Genomic DNA, 23,667 nt, shown 5'->3' with positions numbered 1-23,667 from the left:
GCCAGACTAGTGCTCTGTTGATAGAGCCCGAACCTTGAGGAGGTGATTTTTCTCCTGTGCTTTGTTGCAGTACTTTACTCCCCAGGTTACTGAGCCATGTATTCATCATGTTTCCCCTGCGGTTCACTCTAGATAGTTCTTGACATGAACATATCAACAGCCAGCTGCAGTGATGAGTGAGAGAAATTTTGGGTTAATGCGTATTTCAAGAGGAAGATACTCCATTACCCAGAGATTACTTCTATTTTGCAGGTGCTAACTTGTGTTCAATATTTCAATAGTGAGCACATGATCACTACACGCCTTTTCAGAGAAAAGATAACTGCTTGATTTTTATAATAACATTTCATGTTTTGTTTTATAAAACACTTCCATAAACGTATTCCCTCCCATAGACAAATACATTAACTGGAAGAACTGGTGTTCATTTTACTTTTCGGTCAGAACATTAGGTTTTTTGGCTCATATATCCCCTTCTAAAAATCCATTGATGTGGATTTTCAGTTTTAGCTGAAGACCTGAGCTGGAGAAATTAATGAGGTATTTGCTCACCATTTTTCAAGAACATTGTGTGACCACTATTACAGGACCACACTGAGACTTCCATGCAGTCAACAGAGTCAGTGCACCTGGAACATACATAAACCAGTGGCATGTACAGTGGTACTTGGGCACCAAACACAGTGAGGGATCTAGTGTGATGCAGTAACAAATTCAGAGTAACATCACCATTCCAGGAAGTCAGAGTAATAAATATCATGCTTTGTCAGTGAAACCCTTCTGCAAAGACTTTGTCCTCTGGAGCTCTGAGTCAGGTGTCTGCTTGTACTGCACGTGATGTTAACTTCTCTCACGACACTGGGGCTTGCATCAGTGTCCCTCATCTCTTAGACTGAATTATTTTCAAAACTGGAAACAAGCTCCATAGTTTGTTCTGTCAAATCAATCCAAGTATAATTTATTGCAGTATTGCAGCCTCTGGCTGTCTTTCTTACACTGCTCTTATACTGATGCCAGGAAGCTTGTTCTCATATACGTGGGGAGAAATAAGCCTATTGCACTAGTGAGGAAGACCCATAAATCCCTGTCTATTTCTGTAAGCTAGTTCATCTTCTGGTCCCAGACAGACTGTGGTCCCATGCTTTAGAGAAAGTAGAGTGTCAGATTAAAAACTGGCTTTCTGCAGAGCATATCCGAAGTCAATAAATGGATTTTAATTTTTAAAGGTAAAAATGTAACACAGGTAATGGCTGGCTCCATACTTTCTGGAATGTTATGAAAACCATAAAATCAGTTGAGCCTATATAATTAATTTGTTTTAAGGTTGTCTAGGAAGTGAATGGGAATACCTTCCAAATTTTCTTCCAAAATTCATTGACATTTCATAGCAGGTTCATATCCATATTTTTGGGAGTAAGAAACTAAAACCCTTCAAACCCCCCCCCAAAACAACCAAGCAAAAAAACACACCCAAACTCCCTCACACATGGCCACTCTTTCAGTATGTAAAAATATACATAGTAAATGTAAATTTGAGTTCAATGAAGCTTTGAAAATTTGTGGAAATTCAGAACTGGGCTCAGTAAATTGCAGTGTCTGTAATGGGCTTACACGTACATCAGTATCTCTATTATTATCCCCTCTTTGTTGATTTTCTTGGTAGTTCTGATATATCTTTGTATATCAATGAAGAAGATAATTATGAGCTTCATCTTTCAGGAAGATTGTTTTGTATGTAATCAGGAAAAAAAAAGGGTGTGTAAATATTCTTCCTAATGAAATGGTAGGCAAGATCATACTGGAGTTCATAATCAACAATGACGCAAAAAAGATTTTATTATTCCCTTCTTTTTGGGGGATTCACTGCACCTTTAACCTAAAATATGTAAATCCAATGAAATTAGTAATGAGAGGTTTTGAACTGGAAAAATGAACCATATCTAGTTGAACCACAAAATATCTGGAGTGTTGGAAGGCTGGCATTATCAAAAGGAAAACAGATTTTTTTTTTAAAGTCGTTTTAATCACATCAGTCATGTTGCAGCAAGGAATGCAAATATTCATATACTACAGATTGAGGCTGCTCTGAAATGTTCTGACAATCTGTTAGGTTTTGAGTGATGTTTCAACCCTATCACTTGGGGTTTTTTGTTTTGTTTTTTTTTTTTTTGTATGACTATAAAAAAACACTACTCATCTCTGTCACATGCTGTACAGGATAAAAAGCCTTTCAGTTTTCTTAACAAGAATCAGACGGCCAGGGTGCTGCTGGAACGCAGAGAATATGCCACTGTCTGTTCAAAGTACAGCTTAATGAGCCAGACTAAACACACTGGACAATAGAGCTGTGGGGGGAAAGGGCTTCTCGTGGATCTGTGGATCAGCTGCAGCTTTAACATCTAACTAGTTTCATTTTTCATCTTTGCGAGTTCCATTTCCCTGTTTTGTTGGTATAAACTGCATTTCAATGAGCGGACTTTCCTGCCTAGGTGATGGTATGGTGTGCTTTGAAAAAGGATGTTGTGGATTATGCTAGGAATAATTTCTGTGTTTCTTTTTCTCTTTCATAGTCACGACCTATTCCCTCACACCTTACTTCAGCAGTTGCAGAGAGTATCCTGGCTTCCGCCTGTGAGAGTGAAAGCAGAAATGCTGCAAAAAGGATGCGGCTGGATAGACAGCAGGTACTGTGTTGTTTGGGGGTCTACCACATCCATATTTATAAATGCACTGGACTCATTTACATAGGATGCCAGGCAAAAGGGTGGTGCAATCCCTTATATGCTTCTTGCTAGCAAGATTAATTAAAATACAAAAGCTGTAGTTTTTTAAATGAATACACAAGCATGTCTTTGTCTATATTTACATAAGCTGTGTGAGGGTGTAGAATATATTTGTAATGTCCAGCTGCATAAAGCTATATATCTACTTTTTGATGGCTGTGGATTTTCAGAGCATAATGTGTAATCTGTATACTAGAATTAAAAGGAACAGAACATACAGTGTATATAAAGTACATCAATAACAGAAATGGTGCATGTGTCCATGAATTAGTGTGTTTATTTGTGCACATATTCTCTTTCAAAATGTGTATGCATTTTAAATATAAGGTGAATTAGTGTTAGTGTCTGAAAATACCTATTTGCCTGAAACAGAAAAGTTGCTGTGCTATATAACAAAATGCTGTCAATTAACTTATTCGTGAGTTTTTAAAGCTGATATGTTTTTTCTTGTGTGATTATTCACCTTTTTTAGTGCATGTTACAATCTTATTACCTTTTATTTTCTGGAAATTACAGGTTTTCTCTCATTTTTAAAAAATCCAACTGGTAGTTCATTCCAGGCTTTTTCATTATTTACTCACTCCACAGACAGAGTGAATGTCTAACATTCTTATTGCAAAAACTATTATGCTTTATTTCTCTTCATGATTGTAGCAAAGTAAAAATCTTAGTGATACCTCAGGTGTTCTAAAATACGCTTCTGTCATGGCAGATGAACTTTTATTTTGTGGAATAGAACATTTTTTAAAAGAACATTTTCCTTTTATGCATAGTCTATTGAGTTCTTTCAGGTCATACCCTAACTGTATAAAGGATTGCTACTGCTGTACTTACAAAATTGATAGTTTAAGATCTGAGAGTGTATGTTGCTATTTCTTTTTGCTGTGATAATTTTTTGCTAGTATTTTCATTATTGTGCTAGATTTGCCTTAAGATTTACAAATCACATGGGATGTCAAAGCACTGTAATATTAAATATAATTTAGTTTAGAAGCGGTGCTCATTCAGGTTTTATATTCTTTCATTTGCTCTCTGATTTTTCAGTAATAATAATTAAAAAAAGCTACAAAGTCAATGTGCTCTTAGCCCAAGGGAAACTAGAAATTACTTGCACAGACATCAGTTACTTTCATTGTACAAAACTAATGGCTCAATTCCTTGGTCCAGCCAGGGTGAGGCAGAGTTTTGAATGAGACTCCCATAATGCTCTTCAGGGAGCCAGAGACCTGTTGAAACAAAGATCAATATTTAAACTGTAGTCAGAACTCAGAAAAGCCTATTAATAGGCTTGTTTTTTTTCTTCCCTCTTCCCCTTTATTTGTAGTATTACTATCACAGAAGCATTTGGTAACAGCTTTGGGGGGAGAGGCATTTCTTTACTTTTTGTTACAGAATTAAAAACCTGTAGTCAGGATATGTCCCAAATGATCACCTTAATTGCAACTGTGATGTTAAAGTAGCAAAGCTGGCTATGAACAAAGGGTGTTGGGTTCTGCTTCCTTCAGCTCTTCCCCCTTTTTGCCAGTGAGTTCTGGGAACGCAGTGGAGTTGCAAATAGCACCAGCCATTTGATTCAGCAAGCAGTAAATTAGCTGAGCTGGTGTAGCTTTGGTGCTTGCAAAACTACTTGTGAATTCAGGATAGATATGCTGAGTAGATATGCTGAACATGCTGGAAAAAAATTATGGCAGTGTGTGTTAGGTAGCTTCATAAAACTTAGTGAGAAATTTACCCTTCAGGGTGGAATAGATAAGTCATTAGAGAAGTAGAAAACCTTGGGTTTAGCCCTGGTCCCATTGAAATTTAATTATTTATTCCAAGGATGAGACATTAACAAAGTAGACTGAGAGCAAAGCATTCTGGAGTATTTCTGAGTGTGGTATTTAATGGACACTAGTGTGCTCAGTTTATGTGCTGAGATGGGAACTGAGTCTGTATCCTCACATCCAGAGCGTGTGACTTATAGGTAAAAGGGTTCTATTCTGCTCCTCTTCCTATTTTTTCCGCTTAACTTACTATTCAATTTCCTTCACTTTTCTTACATATATCTAAAATGTTATATTTTCATTAGATTTTTTTTCTTAAACAGAGCAAGATTGGAAAACTTCAGTTCATGATGTTGTTTTGCTGTTCCATAGCTCTTAAAAATATATATATAAATTAAAGAAAGTAGCTTGTTTTTTCAAAATTGGGTGTTATACCACTGGGTAGATTCAGGCTTTGAGAACTCCAGTGAAAATTTGGGAGGGAAAAAGGGGAAATAAGATTTTGATAATGAAAATTGCCACTTCATAAATTATATCAAGAGATCTTCTAATTGAGGGCAAGCATTAGACAGTCCTGGAAAATAGATTGTTACAAGGATCTGGCAAGAGCACTCATTCAGCACTTCCCCTCAGAGCTGAATGGAAGCACTGCATAAAGGCTGCTTTATTCTTGCATGCAGTACAGTGAAGTTCTGCCTTTTGTTCTCCAGACAGGTGCTCTGCCTCAAAGTGAGATGTGGCACTTGGTGCCATGGTCTAATTGATGTGGTAATGTTCTTGTGAAAGGTTGGACTCAATGATTTCAGAGGGCTCTTCCAACCTGATTGATTCTGTGTTTCTGTGTCTCTGTAATTTGTATCCCCACCACCACGTTTTTCAGAATATTACCCATAAACCATGAATTAATTAAGAACACAGTGAGTGTTATGCCCAGTCCTGAAGCTGAGATAAAACTTTGCAGCCCACTGAACCCCTTTTCTTCTCTTGTTTATGCTCTTTCCTTTTCTTCTCCATTTTTCCTTCTCTCGCTGGCACAACACAGCCCCCAAGTAGGAAATTCTGAGTTTGTTGCATGTATGTCCCTAATGGAAGTCTCTATTTGTTAAAATGATATGAATCTCCAAATTAAATAGGTTTTTTGCCTACAGTGTTAATTTTAGCAACGATTTTATGAAAAATAATCTCAATTATTGCTCAGCAAAAAGAAGCAGCTTAAAAGTCAAACCTAGGGACCCTTTTAAGACCTCATTTTTTTTTAATAGATAGTGTTTGCCATGCTCATGAGTATTTGCTGTTTCTTTCACAAGTATTAAATGTGAAGGATTGGCTTTATATAACTACAGTCCCATGCACCCATTTGTTTTCTCTTCAGAAGAAACCTCTCCTTGTGTGTATGTATCTCTGCACACACAAATACTTCATCCTATGGATTACTTTCTAGAAGTATTTCTGATAGCTGCAGTGGTTAATATAGCCCTGATCATGGCACAGTGTTAAGTGTGATAAAGTTAAGTGTGAATAAGGAAGAAACCATCCTTCAACCTATGTCTTAAATTCCACTTATATGATCTTTGTATTTCCTAACTGATGGCTGAAAATTTCTGCCAGCAAAAATCCAATTTTAAAAATAAGTTAATGAAATCTGGTCTCACTGGCGTCACTGACTTATTTTCAGCATTGTTTTTTTCATGCTAGGAATTTATTTCTTAATGGGAAAATCAATGTGTTCTTGTCTTTCAGGAAACTAGTAATTTCCCATAGTTGTTGGGAAACTGCAACAATAAAAGCATTGTCAGTTTGTGAGACTTCTTTTTGAGAAATATAAATCTATTTACTAGGCTGTGGTAGCTCAGACTGTAATGCTTTGGTTGTCTGACCTTGTTAAATGTTACTCAAGTGCTCTCTTAAGCTTCAGTGTATTTTCATTATCTTGAGATCAGGCACTGGTTGGTTGGCCAGAAGCTTCAGTGCTGAGAAGTTATATATTTGATACCTATTACCCAGCTGAAGACTCCTGTCACTTCCACTTTTTAATTCTGCCTGGTAGCAAAAATAATTTATTCTGTTGCACAATTTTTATAGATTTATATGTTGAAGTTGTCTAAGTTTACTGTTAGTGCTGCTGAACAGTGAAATGCTTGTGACACTGGGCTAGATTTGGTTGATCTTTCACAGTCCAGATCAGGCAGTTGGTACAGAAGAAATACAGAGCTTTTGTGTCTCTCTCCAAATCACCTATGTTGAGTCTGGATACTGAAAAAGAGTAACTCTTTTGAATTTTAAAGACTTTTTTATCACAGTTGATGAAAAATGTAGAAACAGGAATTGGATCAACCTTTTATTATTTGCTTCAGTGAGAGATAGAAGAGGCATTATCTGAATCCTTAGGATTTTCTGTGCTTCTTTGGATGTTCTCCTGGGATAATCCTTATTAGATCCATAGCAATGTTTGGTGTGAAGCAGTTGCATTAAGTGGAGGTTCTGAACTACTGAAACAAAGTAAGTAGAGCTAAAATACAGCCCTATTCACTTGTATTCATCGCATATGGTGAACAATATAGCCATTTTTCTTTTGCCATGTCCTTCACTTTACAAACCAAATTGTGTCTTGGTTGGGCAAAAGAAGAATGGTTAAATAAGTAGAAAAATCTGGGAAAAGTCATCCTGTCATTATGTCCTGGGCAGTGAACAGAGGGGCAGGATGCCTGCTTTATGCACTCCAGAGACCTTGGTCATAAGGCTCAATCTGTTGTTGATCACAGGAAGTTTTATTTTAAGAGCTGAACCATTGTCAGTCTCTGCTTCTTCCAAACAGGTGTATGTGTGTGCTGTAGTTTTTATAAAACCACCACATGAAACAGTGTGGAGCAGGGCTGGGCTATGGGACTCTGGAGAAGTGGAGGTGGATAAGTGTTGCTACTGTTCTGTCTGTAAAAAAAAACCGCAGAAACCAATGAGAAGTCTTCAAGGGAAGATGTAAGAGTAAATAATAATTGATATACATCAGTATGTGAGAGGACCTGCCTCTTTATTTTCTCTAAAGATGAACCAGTGGGAAAGCACTTAAGAATGATAGTAGGAAAAAATGCCTTCTCCTTCATTTGGACACAAGTGTTTTCTGTAACAGCTGCATTTTGTTAAATTGTTTTTATTTCTTTAGAATTTATACTTTTTTGTATGCTGTCATGTTGCAAAATTTATCAATGAGCATTTTTCTCTAATTGAAAAAAGTAGTTTTTGGCAATCAAGACAAAATGTCAGCACTTGGGAATGAGAGGGGAGGATGAATACAGGGAAGCAGGAAAAGAACTGAACCACAGAGTAATATGACTGCAGAAGTATATGAACCTTTTTATGGACGTGTCATGTACAGTTAGCCAGGACATTTAGAAAATTGATGTTGCTTCATTCACAACATGTTGATTTGTACCAGTTAGGAATCTGGACCTTTGAGAATACATTGTTATATTTGCAGATAGGAGAATAGTGGTCACATATGGCTGCAAAGCCAGTGGACTGGATGCTCCCCTGGATTCAATCCATGTCATTTTAGCCATTTGACTCCAGTGACTAATGTCATGGAAAGGCTGCAATAGATGCACAATTTTTTGGTCAGCCAAAGGAGGGAGCTGCATACACTTCTTTGATCCTTATGCCCGAAGTAATTGGACATGCAGTGTGTGATTCTATTGTAGTTACACAGCAAATGACAAGTTGATCCTAAGAAAAACTTAAGCTCAGAGGAAAATGAAAGCTTTGTTATCTTACATATCTCCCATCCTAACAAAGGCATTTCTCAGTCAGAACTGGTGCTTTTTAAATTAGTAGTGTCTTCACAGAATCGTTGTCTGTCAGTATTTTATAGAATATACATGATAAGAAAAAGGTTTTCTGCATTTCATTTTTTGAAAAATATGAGTTTAAAAGGTACAGTTTCCTTTCATTCCAGAGACTACATGAAAATAGCAGTAGTCAGACAACTTTATAGTCTGAGAAAGATGTTGTCCTCATATATTCACTGTACAGACATCACAATACGACTCACTTGATGTGCTAACCTCAATTAAAAAAATATTCTTTGTTTATTTGAGCTTTTCAAGTTGACAAGGGCGAGTCTCTGTTTACAGAGTATTGTGCACTATGATGCTATGAAGCAGTTCTTTGTGATAAACACTGAATGCATTTTTAAGGAAACCTCTCATCATGATGACAGCTATAATTTTTTTCTATGCTGTGACTTGTAACCAGCCAAATTAAATATCAGTAATCATCGTGGTGGAGGAGTGAAAGACAACAACCACCTCCCAAAGAAGAAAAAATTTAATGATCCCAAACTGTATGAGTAGCAGCTGAGGTCACTTGGTCTGTTCAACCTGGAGAGGAGGAGACTGAGGGGAGAGCTCATTGCAGTTACAACTTCCTCACAAGAGCAAGAGGAGGGGCAGGCACTGATCTCTTCTCTCTGGTGACCAGTGACAGGACCCAAGGAAATGGCCTGAAGTTGTGTCAGGGGATGTTTAGGTTAGATATTATTAACAGGTTCTTCACCCAGAGGGTGGTTGGGCACTGGAACAGGCTCCCCAGGGAGGTGGTCACAGCACCAAGCCTGACAGAGTTCAAGAAGTGTTTGGACAGTACTCTTGGGTATGTGGTGAGACTCTTGGACTCTTAGAGACTGTGCAGGGCCAGGAGTTGGACTCGATGATCCTGATAGGTCCCTTGCAGCTTATTCTGTGATTCTGTGGTAAGTCTACAAATAGGCACTTTAAATGCATCCTTCTCAGCCATTTTTGTTTTGGGGGATAAAAGGAAGGAAAATCTAAAGTTTTCAGTGAATAGGCTGTTAAGGATATTGTAACATTTAGTAATTTTAACAATATTGGTTTTAGCTGTTAGAGGAGTAGGAATAGGTGGCTATTAGATTTCTGACAAATGAATTATGGCCTAGACACATATGCTGGGAGCTGACCTAACATTTGACTCTGGACAGTTGTCACAGCAGCAACCTGAATAGAGCAGCTTGAAACAAGTGCTGGTTGCAGAACTGGATACAGGTTCTGTGCTAATGCAATACATCTGAATGTTAATAAAAGTGCACATGTACTGCCACTAGAAAATCACTGCTATGGTGTTTCCTTCTATTTATATCTAATTCCTAAATTTTTAAAGCAATTGAGGTTTGTGAGGTGATGTTACTCATCTGCCTCCATACAATTTCTAGAGCTGTTTTGCTGCGTGTAACAGGGGGGTTGACATAAAGACTCTTCAAGCACAGTTTTATTAACAAGAATAATGTCTGGCTGTTGCAGACCAGGAGCAGTTTGTGTTTTGATTAAGAAGGAAGGAAATTACTGGTGGACAAATTATAGGTAATTGTGAAACTGCTTTGGAAGAAATGAATTAAAATCTAAATTGCAGCAAGGGCATGGACCTCTTTTGCAGGATCACTGTATCTGGCTTTCAGCAGTGATGGGTAAGAGACTTTTAAACCTTCATATTTGGAGGACCAAGAGAATTTTCCCATTAATGCACAGCTTCTAAATCTTGACACTGAGGAGTTATTTCATCTATTACCCTTCAGAGAGCAGGAATGAAGGAAGAAAGACATGCATTTGTGTCCCCATATGTATGTTGTCTCTTTCCTAATCAATGCAGCTCCCAGGAGGAAGGAAAAAATCATATTCTGTTATTTATATTGTAAAGTGGCAATATAGGGCAATATGTTGCATAGGACAGATTTGGACAACATTGGTTACAGAAAAGAGAGTCATGCAAAAATATCTCCCAGCTGATGCTGGAGGATGCCCTGCTGAGGCAGTGCTGCTGTGGTGGAAAGCTGCAAATGCAGCAGGAGCACACAGAAGTGGTCTTGTGTCAGGGTGGTGGAGTCCTTGCCACAGCTATTCAGTATGCAGGAAAAGCACATCAACTGTACATCCTTGTAAGAGGTGGAGGAGAAAGCATCAGGAGTTCTCTTCTTCTTGGGTTTCACAGATTAACTTGCTCTAGAGGATGGAAAAAAAGGACTCTTCATCCAAGTGGCAGCTGTGCAGAAGGATAGGGCCATGTCCTACCTCTGCTGTATTTTTACATAAGACCTGAAAAATTCCAGCTCTAAGTGATTATTGCTTCAGAATGGGAGGCTTGTGGAGTCTTAGAAAAGAGCAAAAGGAAGCAGATGGTTCACTTAACATAAAGCAAACAAATAGAAATTGGAATCCCAAAATCCACAAGAGGCAAATGTCACTTAACTTGCAAAGAGCTCAATGCCTCTTGTACTACAGAAGCTCTATTAATAATAGCTTTTTGTGTTCAGACATCTCTTTGTGATTTAGTATTTAACAGGGATCAGAATTACTTCTGTACTTCAGTACTTTATCCTTTTTTATCTGCTTTCAAAATGATCACTAAGATGACTGTAATGTCCTTGGGTACCCACATTTTAGTTTGCATTTCAGGCCTTGTTCACTTCCATCATTTCCCCACCTACTGATTATTTTGCTTCTAGGTTGGTCTTTGGTTTGTTTTTGTGGTTCCAAATGATATGCCTTAACCACTGAGGCAAAAAATGTTATGCAGGCACCGTTTAGCTGCATGTGGATTATTGTCAGGAGATCAAATTATGTACAAGCATGGGGAAGCTTAGCTTCCTACCCAGAATGCACTGGCCATATTGTCAAGGGGAAGAAAATAAGTGGTATGCATTGTAATTTTAAATCCTGCTGCCTTTCAAGTCAGTGGCAAAATTCCTGGTTTCAGCAGTGCTGGATAGGGTTCTGTCATTAGCAGATACAGCTGGAGAGGATGCCGAGTATCGCAGGGCAGCCCCCCTCCCTCCACACTCCAGACCAACCTATATTAAATTTGCTACATGCAATGGAAAGGAATAATGTGCAAGGCATGCAATCGCAAATAATTTCATGCCTTGAATTTTCAGTGAGGCCCCAAGGTGAGCAGATAATTTTTCACCTCAACACAGAGATCATTAAATTAGAAAATGCTGTATTTTTCCAGGTTCTTTGTGCTGAATTTCATGTGTAGTTGAATTTCAAGCTGCTGATTCCAGAATACACTTTAAAGCACCCTAAGATGCTATAAGATCTTGAATGTGAAGTAAAATTGATGTCAGTGTAAGTTTTCTATTCTGGAGGTTGATAAAACTGAAGGCTCAAAAATGGAATGTTGTGTTGTTTCTTGGACAGGAACTTTTGAGCAATCTTATCCCCCTTCCTACCATAGGTGGAATGAAAATGAACAGGGTTGGGAACAGCTTTCTTCCAGGTGTCTTTAACATCCATTTTATGTCAAGGATGCAGAAAAGGAAAGGCCAGTGGAAATGTAGATATAGCAGTTCTCTATTCAGGTCTGAAGACGGAGGTTTTAGAGTCAGGGCTTCTGTTCTTCCTGCTCCATCCTTAAAAGCCAGGAATAGAGAGCTTTTCACTTACCCTTTCCTTTCATATGGCAGGAAGATATTAAATGTGAAACATTTTCTGGCTTGTCAGATATTTCTGTCATAGATACGAGTATGTCTTTCTTTTCCTGTGTTTAGCTAATGACTTCATTGCACACACCCTCCTGCCCACAGCACAGGCAGGGAATAATGTTTCTGATGAGTAAATCCCTATTATCACACAGAGTTTGGGCTAGTTTAATGAAGTCAGTGCAAAGCCAGTGTGCGTGAGCAAAACCTTATTTTTCAAGAGAGGCATATTCTGGTTTTGATTATTGAGCTAGTAAGATTTAAAAGATTTTAAAGAGTCATAAATTACTCCTAAATTCCAAACATCAGCTGCACAAGGGATTCAGAAGTATTCCTCAATTAGAAAGTGCAGTTCTGCCCACAGAAAATACATGTAGAAGTGTATGCACAGACTGCTTATGTTTGGTAGCAGGAACATGTTTGTGATTCAACAACTGGCTTGATGTCCTAAACTAAATTTAGAAACATATTTTTTTAAGAAAAAAATTAAACCTATAATAAGCTGTGGGAGCAGGAGCTGAATGCAGTGCCTGGGAGCAGCACCAGCTGCTAAAGAGGCTAGGCACAGGACAAGGCAGCCAAGCAGGCTGTGGCCAGAAGCCCAGGCATTGTGCCAAAAGAATTCTCCCCTGAAATGAGAATATTTGGGGAACAGATTTGCACTGCAGTACACATATTTCATGCTTATTACTCATGGTATTTCACATTTAGCTTCAGTTTTACTGTCTCCATTAATAAAGCAAATCAGAAAGTGTGTCCTCCAAAGGCCAGTCAAAGTTCATGTCTTTGTTTCTTCCAATGGCATATGCTACCTTGGCTTAACGATTATGGAATCAAAATGCCATGCCCCAAGCATCACTTCTTATTTACTTAATTTTTTAAAATACAGGACCCTCACAGTATTGAACTTAAAAGATGTGTGCCAAGTTCTATAAAAAATGCAGAGCAAGTCTTCTTCTGTAGCAAAATATTCTTCTTCTTCTTCTACTAAATAGTTGGAGACAGGGTGTGGAGGTGAGGCTTGTTTGGGTTTTTTTAATACCATTTATTTTTAAAAGACTTTTTTTAAATTGTAGAAGTTAAGTTGTACCTGAGACAGTATTTATAAACAGATACCCTCAATTGTATTCATAGAAAGAATTTGCTGTTCTAGAACATGCTGTTCAAGTTTTAATGCATATTTGAAATAAAATAATTGGCATTCAAATGTATTAAACACAGGGTAAAATATCTTTAAAATAATCTTAACGTACCTTTGAAAAGAGCCAACCATTAAGTGAATGCAAAAAAGTAATTGCTCACTCTCTAACAGACAAGAAAACTGAGGTTTGTTGTTATGGGGTTTTTTTAGAAGATCTGTAACTTCCACTATAATTTATCTGTGGAAGCAAAATGATGGAATCTCCAGCGGGCTTACTTTTTTTCCATTTCAAAGCGGAATACACAGACATTTTTAATTAGTTGAAAGTGAGGAAGTTAATTCAGCATTGACCTCAAATGCTTCATGTCTAGGATGTCTTCCGTTTCTAAATGAAGAAGAATTTAATTTGGAATCTAACATAAAGTGCCTATCTAGCTAACATAAAGGTCCATTGTTCCTGCCACACACTCCAATACATGTAATATTAAAAGAAAGCCTGGAGCAGAAGAGAAATAGGAAGAATCACTCAAAATCCAAATCGTACCCCATAGTTTTCCATAAAGCCTTTTTCAGTGGTTGCATCTCCATACCCCTGATCTGGCAGGAGCATGGAAAACTGTTTTGTGTCAACAAAATACGCTGTCAGTGGTGGGAGTGATACCAGTTGTAGTGCAGTAGATGAAGAGACCTATAGTGGGAGGTTTAATTATGTTGACCATGATGATATTGTAGTAATAAATCTGCAAAGCTGGCACAAGCATTGCTCCAGTACTCCCACACGCTTTCCCTTGTGTGCTTCCTAAACATTTGATTCATAAGTTTAAAAATTTTCTCTGTTGGTGCTCTGGTGCCACAGTCCTCCCGCACTGAATGCAGTAATGCTGATCTCTCCCAGTTGAAAGTGGTGCCCATCACAGTCACTGGAAAATGGCATTTTGGCAAGGGGGGAAAGAAACTCCTGCAGGAGTGCTTCACTGAGATAATTTCTCTAAGACGGTATACATAAGCATGAAAAGCGCAGAGAAAAATGCTTGATTGTGATCATAAAAGTGTAGCTGCCTGAGGCACAGCAAGGCTTGTTCTGAATGGGAGGAATACTGCAAAGAAGGAATTTCTCTTGCTTTGCATATTTCTGGTTCAGCAGTAAGTACTGCTACGCCTTTGTCATCACCCATCAGTTTCAGTAATACATTGATTCATTCAGCACCATTACCTGCAGGCAAAACCGCTCTTGGGATGGGAGAGGAGGGCATTGTTTTCTTACAGTTTATGTTGTTTCTCGTTTGGAAGAAAAGTCAGATGTTCAGACTCCTCCATTAGTACTGCCTGTCAATAAAGAAGCAGCAAAAATGATCAGTAGCCATGGTCTTTGGCAAGGTGCTGGCCTCTGCAAAGGAATTGGCTTTGGGAGGGTTTATGTAGCAAGACGAGAATAAATGTGACATAACCTCTACTTCATTTTCCCTGAAGTTTTACCTTCATTTTCTCTAGCTTTTTTGCTAATCCAATTCCAGCAGGGGCTTCCTAGGCCCTGGAGTTCATTATGCAGTGCTTCACTTTTGTGATCAGGCATGTACCAAATGAAATCTCTCAGGAAAGAGGTTTAGCAAACCTGTACCCGTGGTCCTGCGTCCTGAATGATCTTAGGCTGAGAACTCAACGGAGGTGACACAGGGAAGGAAAGAATCCTTTCATATTCCCCGGTCCCATCCTCTGTGTCAGAGGCTGAAGGAATTGCTGTAGTCTTCCAAGGGAAACTTGCTTTCCTTTAAAGGAAAATGGGAGCTGGGAGTGGGTAGGAAGGTGTAAATAGAGGAGGTGGGGATTCTCAAGATTGACTACTAAAAAACAAAGCCTCAATCAATAACTTACCATAAGGCCCAAGGCAAGGGTCATGCTGTGCTCTTCTTTAGGTCAGAGTAAAAGTCTGCCTTTGTTTTCTGCCTATCCTAAGAGGAAGAAATTCTGTATGAGGCCTGGGCCTTAATAAATCTCTTCCCTCTGCTGGTACAACAGGGAGGAAAAAGGTTCCACTTGCCCTCCCTCCTCTTGTCTTCCTCTGCAAGGCAGAAAATGGTGGCTGAAGACTCTTCTGTTCTTTGCATACCACCTTTGTCTGAATTTGTACTGCTTTCTCCATAGGAAATGTCACGTGTATTTTGTGAAATACACTGTCACCCATAGGAATTTTGCCAAAACTTAAAGGCATTGGCACAATTCCTATATTCAACCAGGCCCAGTCCTGCCTCTTACATGTCTGTAGCTGGTTGCAACATGGTGCCAGCCGTTGTTGGACATGTGATTTAAATTTGCACTGAGGAAATGACTACTGTGCACACACTGGGGTGCACTGTGTGGTCTTGCACTATGCATCTGTCTTGTATATTGAGACAACTTTCAATTAATACTGGTGGAATACCTAAATTATAACTAAATTATTTAATATATTAAAATATCTAGAAAAATAAAGAGTATAAGCAGCATAACTTATGAAATAGTTTATGAATGGGGGTAACTGCAACCTAAGACAAGAACAGCAGGAGCTATAGAGAAAATTAACTTGCAAGGATGCTTTCTACCATTAGTCGACCTCAAATGGGATTGCTACACTGAAGTTATGCTTTTCAATATTCCTTTGTTCCTGATGGGAAAAAAACCACACCAGGGAGAGTACATTCAAAAATCAACTCTCTAGAACCTCACTAAAAACCAGTAAATTTGTCTTAAGGGTCACAGGAAAAGATAAAGGCTATCCTTTTCCATTTGGGCAGAGAAAAACAGTCCTTTAGTAGAACACAGTTTCTCTTTCCCCAGGGAGCATGCATCACAGTTAACTAAAGTGTAGGAGTAGCTCATCCATGTTCATGGATGTGTTCATGCTCAACCAGCAGCACTGGTGACCTCTGAAAGCTCATGTTGCACTTCTACTATCACAGGGGATAATGAACTGGCTAAAGCTGACAGGCTATGAACAGTGAGCCCTCTGCCATAGGTAGTGCTCCAACAAAAGTGGTTCTCCAACAGCTCCTTGCAACAGTCATGCAATACCTCTTGCCAAGGGATATTTTCTGTACTGCAGGTGAAGTGGCAGTGGTGAAAAAACCAGACTCAAATGCTGCCATGTGAAAACACCAACCTTTTATTTAGGGTTAACATACCCATGGCAGTCTATAGATCATGTGTCATTCTATCAGAAATGCAGAAGGCTGGAGTTCATTTATCTCTCTTCTATGCAATAGCACCTTTTTATTTTGATTTTCTTTTTCCATGTCAGTCTCATGCTTTCATTTCTTGTTGAACGCTAGCTGATGTTGTTTTTGATGCCTGGTGACAACCCTGATGCTGACAGTTCATTTCGGTGTTAATAATCTGAAAGCAAAAGGAACCTACTGCCCTTCTAATCTGAAGCTGAAGCATGGCTTTCTTTTCTTGGCTCTATACCCTGTGTCAGGAGGACAGTTTGGAGGTCTTTGAGCTGCTGGCAGCTAACTTAACACTTTGATAGGCACTCTTCAAGTTTCCACATCACTATTGGCATTCCAGGCAGTTTCGATGCCTAACTGGACTCTGTATTACACTCAATTTGATTCAATTAGACCATATCAATATTTCATCACCATATAAAAAATTCTATTTATGGTTTTTTATCTGAAGTATGAAAAAATTTTGAAACTAGACTTCAAAGCAAAATCATCATTAATACCTAGACTTCTGGCAGTAACATGTTCATTACAGTTGCCTCTGCAGGCTAGGAGCACTTTTTCATGTTTTCAGGCCAGAAAATTCTACTCTGAGACTAATGTGCTCTCCATGTAATGATGAGATGATAGACTCACAGCTAAAGCATGAGTGTTCAGCTTAGCTGGAATACCCAGCTCCAACTGAGCTACAAATTGAGTAGCATGTCACACAAGAATGGGCTTTCTCATTTTTTAGACAAACTTGATTTAAGTAAGTAAAAGTGAAGAAAATAATGCAGAGAGAGTGGCAGAGAAAAGCATAGTCTAGATCTGATAACGAGAGAGTGGAAAGCAACTGTGCAATCCCCCAGCTGCTCCTTACAAGAGAAGACATAGTGTGCAAACCCAAGAACAGCAATTATGTCCCTCTCAGTTTCACTGCTAAGTCCACTCCTGAACTATCAAAACATTTCTCATGTTTAGGAACATGGAAGGAATAAGGAATATCTGGCATGAGTTCTGTGATATTGTTTGAACTTTAATTCATGTTTTATTTTTGCCAGCTTGCTCAAATTTGCATTTAGTACTTCTGGGTAAAATCTCAAGGGCCTTTCTGCTGACTGTAATAGACTTCATCCATAAATCTATCAATGCTGTTTTGAAGGACAGCTAAACTTAAAGAGGAAAGAATCTGTCTAAAGGTGCAATTAGTTTTTTTATATCTATCTGTTCAAATGATTTTGGACACCAGGTTTTGGGACTGTCAATAGCTGCATCATTTTAAGGAATACTGTGAATAGCCTGAGAGGTGGAGAAATACCCATGGAGAGATATTATGTGACAAATATAGATATAAATATAAATATATGTATGAGTCTTGAAAATTTATCAGAGAAGAACTCTTCCCCACAAATAAAATATAGCTGTGTTATGTTTTAATTTTTTTCCTAAAGAGCCTATAAGATTCTAGCACTCATTTTTCAGATTTCAGCTATGGATCTGGGAGAGCAAGTTGAAATTTCAAGTAGATGTTAATTTTTTATTACTAATCCCTCAATTTAGGGACTGGAAATTTCGTGGAACTTTATTCAAAATAGTTTTGAGGTAAGAAGGCATGATGGTGCATGGCAAATACGTCACATGGGTTAACATTTCTATGTGCAAATCCACCAGAGGCCGTAGCAAATGCTTGGCTTTTCTCACTGTGAATACTGAAACTCTGCTGACTTAACTGAAAATCTGGCTTTTGTCCATTCCATTGTAAAAGAAATAAGGCTTTCTGGGGAAGGTAGTATCTTTTCTTAGATCGGCTTCTGGACACAGAAGTTCTCCTCCTGGCCTAGCCTTACATTGCCTTCATGCTGAGCTTACAGCTGTAAAAGCATATCCTACAATATTAAAAGATGTCCTTTTACAGGACTATAAATATTCAGTACTTCAGATATGAAGGTCAGCCAATGCAAAGGACTACTGTGTAGCTTCATTTGGATTTCAAACTTAGGAAGTTGTGTAGGCCTATGAAACCATGAATTATGTAGGCCTATTTGCTTTTTGTCCAAGCCTCGCTAGTCTTGAACAGGCTTTATTTAGTGTAGTTTATTTAGTAGTAATCCCAACACAAACCTTAGCAACTGGAGAGGGGAGAAAGAATGTGGAATGGAAACCAAAACTGAAGTGAAAACTTGCATCCATCATTTGCAGAAATGCCATTTCCACTATTGCTGAGCCCACTGAGTCAACAGCCTTTACGTCAGAATTAAAGAAAAATTTAACCTACTGTGATGTGCCAAAGTGTTTAGCTGTCCAGGCTTCCAGGATATTGGTCATAAAATTAAAAGATGGGTTAAACACTAGAGAGTTACTTTAATGTAATTAAAGCTAATAAAAGTCCAGTGTTCTGTCAGAATAGTGTGTGTCATCCAAGCAGTTGGTGGAATCATCACTTATTAAGATTACTTGACATTTCCCATTACAATACTAGGTTTGCAGTTCAGTGATAACTTCATGACCTTCAGCCCACAGGGATTACATTTGCTGTTCTGTATGGCTTCTATCTATTGAGCTCTTTCAGAGATAATTACAGCCACTTTCAAGAACAAGGAAAATTTTGTCCTGTAAAGATAGTTTGATCCTTAGGTGTATTTACCATTCCTTAAAAAAAAAGGTTTTGTGTTTGCTCTTGACAATATAGTGGTGTCATTTATACCAAGGATGTGACACTGGATGTACGTGCTTATGCAATCAAAGTATTTTAGTTGATAGGTTCCCAGATTATTCAAATTTTAGTGGGTGTGACCGTGAATCTGATCTCAGTGCAGAAAGGAGGGGAAAAGTGTTGGGGCTGGAGCCTTGTGAGGGTTGACAGGAGCAGTGAAAACAAGGGATGAAGGGAAAGTGACATTATGAGATGGGGTTGGATGAGGAAGTTGAGTGAGTAGCTGAGGCTGGCAATGTGATGGAAACTGGCCAGGTGGATTAAAGAACTCGTGATGAAAGAGGATCAGATACTACTAATGAGAAATAATGTGAGTGGAAAACAGGAGCTGCTCTGGCTTATTATGGAACCTGGCTTTGCTCCCTGTGGGACAAGATTTTGGGGATTAGGACACTGATAGGAGTCTGAGGATGGAGGGAAAATCTCAAATAGGACCATCAGTAGATGTAACACTGATTAAATACAAACAAGGAAACAAAAGGCCTTGAGTTGTTGAAGCCGCTCAGGTATCTGTCATCAAGAGACTTTTTTGGGAAGAAGAGATTAGGATTTGCTAGGCAAGAAGGTTGAAACTGAAAGGGAGGGTAGAAGAGGAGACTGGAGAAGCAAAGAGAGTGGGGTGAGATCTCAGGGATTTTGGAAAGACGGAGCACAAGGTGTACACAATCTGGTCCTGGCAACAGCAGATTGACAGGTGTCTAAGAAGGGGCCAGATTCCGGGCCCTTCAGTGGGAGCCAGGATTCATGTGGCTCATCCTCCCGTAAATACCTTACTCCGTGCAGGTGATGATGGCTTCTTACCCTGGCAGCCACTTCTCTGTGCAAAAACTGAGATGGGAAGACAACTCCCAGCCCCATAATCCTCTGTGGATTCAGCAGGGTGTCTTGTGATATAACTTCTGAGTTTCTTCCCAGTTAAAAACTTCTGACTTTTTAAACATTAACTTGCACAAAGAGAAGCCCATTATGTTGTTATGGTTGCAGAACTCAAGTACTTTACATATTAGGTAACTCTAGCTTAAGGTTGCCTTTGTTGACTGAATCTCACCATCTGAAAAGCACTGATAAAAGTCCTATCTATCAGGAATATTGTAAGGATTAATTTGGTTTGCTTTGAAAAGTGTTATATGGTTTTATCATATGTTTCTATTTATTTTACTTTTGATTCAAAAATTGTAGAATTAAATTAGTGAGATTGAAATAGGAAAAATATATGAAACATTATCTCCTTTCTTCTAAAGCCATATTACAAGCTACTGAGAACTAAAAAAATTTAAAGCCCGCTTTGTTTTTTCAAGTGAATGAATTTTTTTCCTATGCTGAAAAGAATGGAAGACCGTATGCAAATATTGGGTCCCTGGCTTGCCTATTTGTTTGAAGACTTATCTGCATTTGAGTTTTTCTAACCTCAAAGTGGTATTCTAAAAGAAGTGTTTATTGACAAGAACAACAAGCAATCCACATTTTTCAGCTTAACTTATTAGAAAAGGGAGTATCAAGAAATATGAAGCAAAAATGTGTTTGCCTTTCTGTCTGTTTTATAATTTATGGGGAAAAAGTCACGTTGACATAGGGGCAGTTAAAAGCTGTCAATCTCAGAGTTGTTGATTTGTCAGTCTGGGAAGTACTGCATTATTGAAAGCAGTAGCTCCATGCATGTCACTGTCTTTGCATTGTTGGAACATTACCATTTATACTCTTTTTGCAGAAGTGTTCTTAGCTCTGTGGTTTGCTAGCACTGGCCATGTGAGTTGATCTGCACACACACTCCCTGTCAGGATTTACATTTACATGTTAGCAATGTCTGTTGCTAACAGGGAAGCCAAGGCAACAGCACCGCTCTCTCTTAATTGGAGTACACTGAATTTCTGACACTTGTGTCTGTAAGAGATCAAAACTCGTAGCACAGATTTGCCAGGGCTTTCTATTTCAACAAACTATTGCTTTTTTGTGTTATTTTGGTGGTGGTAAAGGAGATGGGGAAAAGAATGGATCAGTGACACTGCTAAAGGTCCTTCCATGAAGACTGTTTGAAAAGTGATGTGTGCGCTGTGCCTCTGCTGGCCGGGGAAGAAGAGGCTGGGAACTGCCAGTGAGCCCTGCTCTTTGTACCACAGTCCTAACAATCTGCACCAGCATCATTTGCTGTGGATGGTGTTTCCTCTGTAAACTATTCATTTGCTGCTCAGAGCAACAGAGCAGAGAATGGTTTCTTCATGTACAGGTTATGCAACAGCTGATGGAAAATTTTCTTAGTATGTACTGTCCTTAGAGGGTTACTAAGGACAGTACATACTAATCAGCTTCCTTGATTAAAAATAAAATCAAATAATTTTTTCTATCTGCTCTTTTGTGAAAAAAAGTCTTCTTCTAGTATGGACCTTGACGTAAAACTGAGATATAAATATCTCTGGTATATATCAAGTTGAGGATCACAGTAATGAACTCATGCTCCCTCTTTTCAATCCAGTGGATAAATTTTTATTTTAGCATGCTTTTATACCTAAAAAGTATTTTTCCATTTTGTTATTTCAATCATTTTGCAGGTAATGTGCTCAAGACTTAAATTGCTTCTCCTCCAAAATAAATTCAGAAGAGAATTATTGTTAGAAGGATGATTTATTTCCTTTTGTATATACTAAATTAATATAGTATGAGTCAAATTATAGATGAACGAACGAATGTTTTATCTGCACCTTGGTCATACTTCTTACTAACGGTAAATTATAAATAGTTTAAAAATGGTTAATTAATATTTCAAAAGTTTAGTACATTGTTATGATGGCAACAGTGTATGTTCCAGGTAGTTAAGTCAAACATGTCACTAAATGGTTAGTTAATTGTTAATGATTTTCTTGAAATTAAAGTATTTTTGAAATAGAATTTTAAATAAATAGGCCTTTTCAGTGTAAGCATTATATAGGGAGAAAGAGGAGAGGCTGAATAACTAACACAGATTATTTAAAGATCTCAGTTCTCAGAGGAACAACAGTATGTTTAATTTCTACGTTACTGTAGTGGTTTGGTCCAAAATACTCATTACTGTTTATCTGCTGTGAGATACGAATTAGGAGAAATGCAAAGCAGGCACCAAACTTGAAAGAATATAAAGAAGTTTATTAACAGACCTAAAAGATGGAGAAAAGAAAAAAAAAAAATTATACCACCTTCAGAACTCTCCTCCTCCCCCCACCTTCCTCCCTTCTCCCACTGACAATGGAAAAAGACAACCCTTGAGATGTTCAGTCTGTTTACCACTTCCATAATAACCTTGTTTAGTCCATTTAGAAAGAGAAGTCTCTTCTTGCTCATGCTATGAATGAAAACATTATCACAACGAGACAGCTGCCCACTTCCAAATATTGTTCAGTCCATTTAGGAAGAGGAGTCTCTCTGCCTGCGTGTGAGTCCTTTCCCCCGACTTGCAGCTTTTCCCGCAACTGCTTTCAAGGGTCCACTCTTGAAGTTTTTTGGGGTACAATTTTAAGGTTGAGCCGTTCAGAAACAAAAACAGAGGCCCTTCTCCTTCCCTGGGAGCAAAGGGTCTTCCTCATCTTCATCTTTAGGACTATCTCTGGGAGCATCTCTAGGAACTGAGGTTTCTCCTCTCCCATCTGGAGCAAAAGCCCTCATCTGGTTCATCTCTCCCTGTCCAAACTTCTCATGAAATTACAGCTGCGTCAGCATCTGCCTATCTCAGTGCAGGTGCTTTTGCTTACGAGTTGAACACTCCACCCCCCATATCTTCATGAAATTACAACGGGATACTCTGATATATCATAGCTTCACAACAGAATTTCAGCTTTAAGCATCTCCTCTCTCTCTTCCCTCAGGTTTTCAGCTCTTCACAGCACTAAAAGGGTTAATCTCACCTTGGCCTTGCAGCTTTGCAGCTGGAATGTTGAATTTTTCTTATCACAGTGGAGAGGGGGGAGAGCCGAGCCGCTCCAGCTGCCCACGGCAAGGCAGTGGGGGGTGTTCCATGGCTGGAACAGGTCCATGGCTCCAGGATGGCCGTGGCCCGGCCCGGCCTGGCCCAAGCAGGGCCTGGCCGGGCCCACTGGCCCCCACACGGGGCCCGCAGCCACCTGTGCCAGCGCCGGAAACGAGAGAGAGCTTGGGGGGGAGTTTGCCTATTCTTAAATGTGGATCACAGAGGTGTTCACAACTTTAAGTGGCTTAGAGAATTGTCCATATTCAAACTGGCCAGCTGATAGGTTCTATCAGTTCCCAGAGGAAACTGTAAGCACCCCATAGCAAGGACATCCCTTCCGGGACTATGCTTGCTAACCTATGACAGTTACTTTAAAAGCAAAGGCATTTCAGGTGAAAAGAATGAAGAGAATGAACCTATGAAGAATGAATCTCAGGTATACAAAAGTAAAGATGATATTCATATTCTCCATCCCCAAGAAAAAGAGACAATGGCTTCTTTATCCTTGGTATGGCTGCAAGGAAAAATGGCATAACTTTGCCTTTTGAAGTACAAAACATTTGCAAAAAAATGCTTAAGTCCCAGGGGAATGTATGAGAGGCAACACCTAACCCCCTGAGACCAGGCTAACGGTTCATAATCCTACCAGTAGGGCTGACACCTGA

General features: G+C 38.8%; 1 protein-coding gene across 3 annotated transcripts in view; it reads left to right on the top strand.

Moving 5' to 3' along the window:
• The window catches only part of NOL4 (nucleolar protein 4), a gene marked incomplete at both ends in the record, with an annotated part of 189,620 nt that overhangs the window by 153,014 nt on the left and 12,939 nt on the right, over positions 1–23,667 (top strand). For all 3 annotated transcript variants that reach the window (XM_082290279.1, XM_082290278.1, XM_082290280.1), the window contains one exon: positions 2,571–2,684. In XM_082290279.1, coding sequence (XP_082146405.1) covers positions 2,571–2,684 — 114 coding nt within the window. The remainder of the gene's footprint in view (positions 1–2,570; positions 2,685–23,667) is intronic.

Source organism: Coloeus monedula (assembly GCF_965178545.1).
Source record: "Coloeus monedula genome assembly, chromosome: 1".
NCBI lineage: Eukaryota > Metazoa > Chordata > Aves > Passeriformes > Corvidae > Coloeus > Coloeus monedula.
Note: the sequence above shows the minus strand (reverse complement) of the source record. Positions and strands in the feature narration are given on the sequence as shown.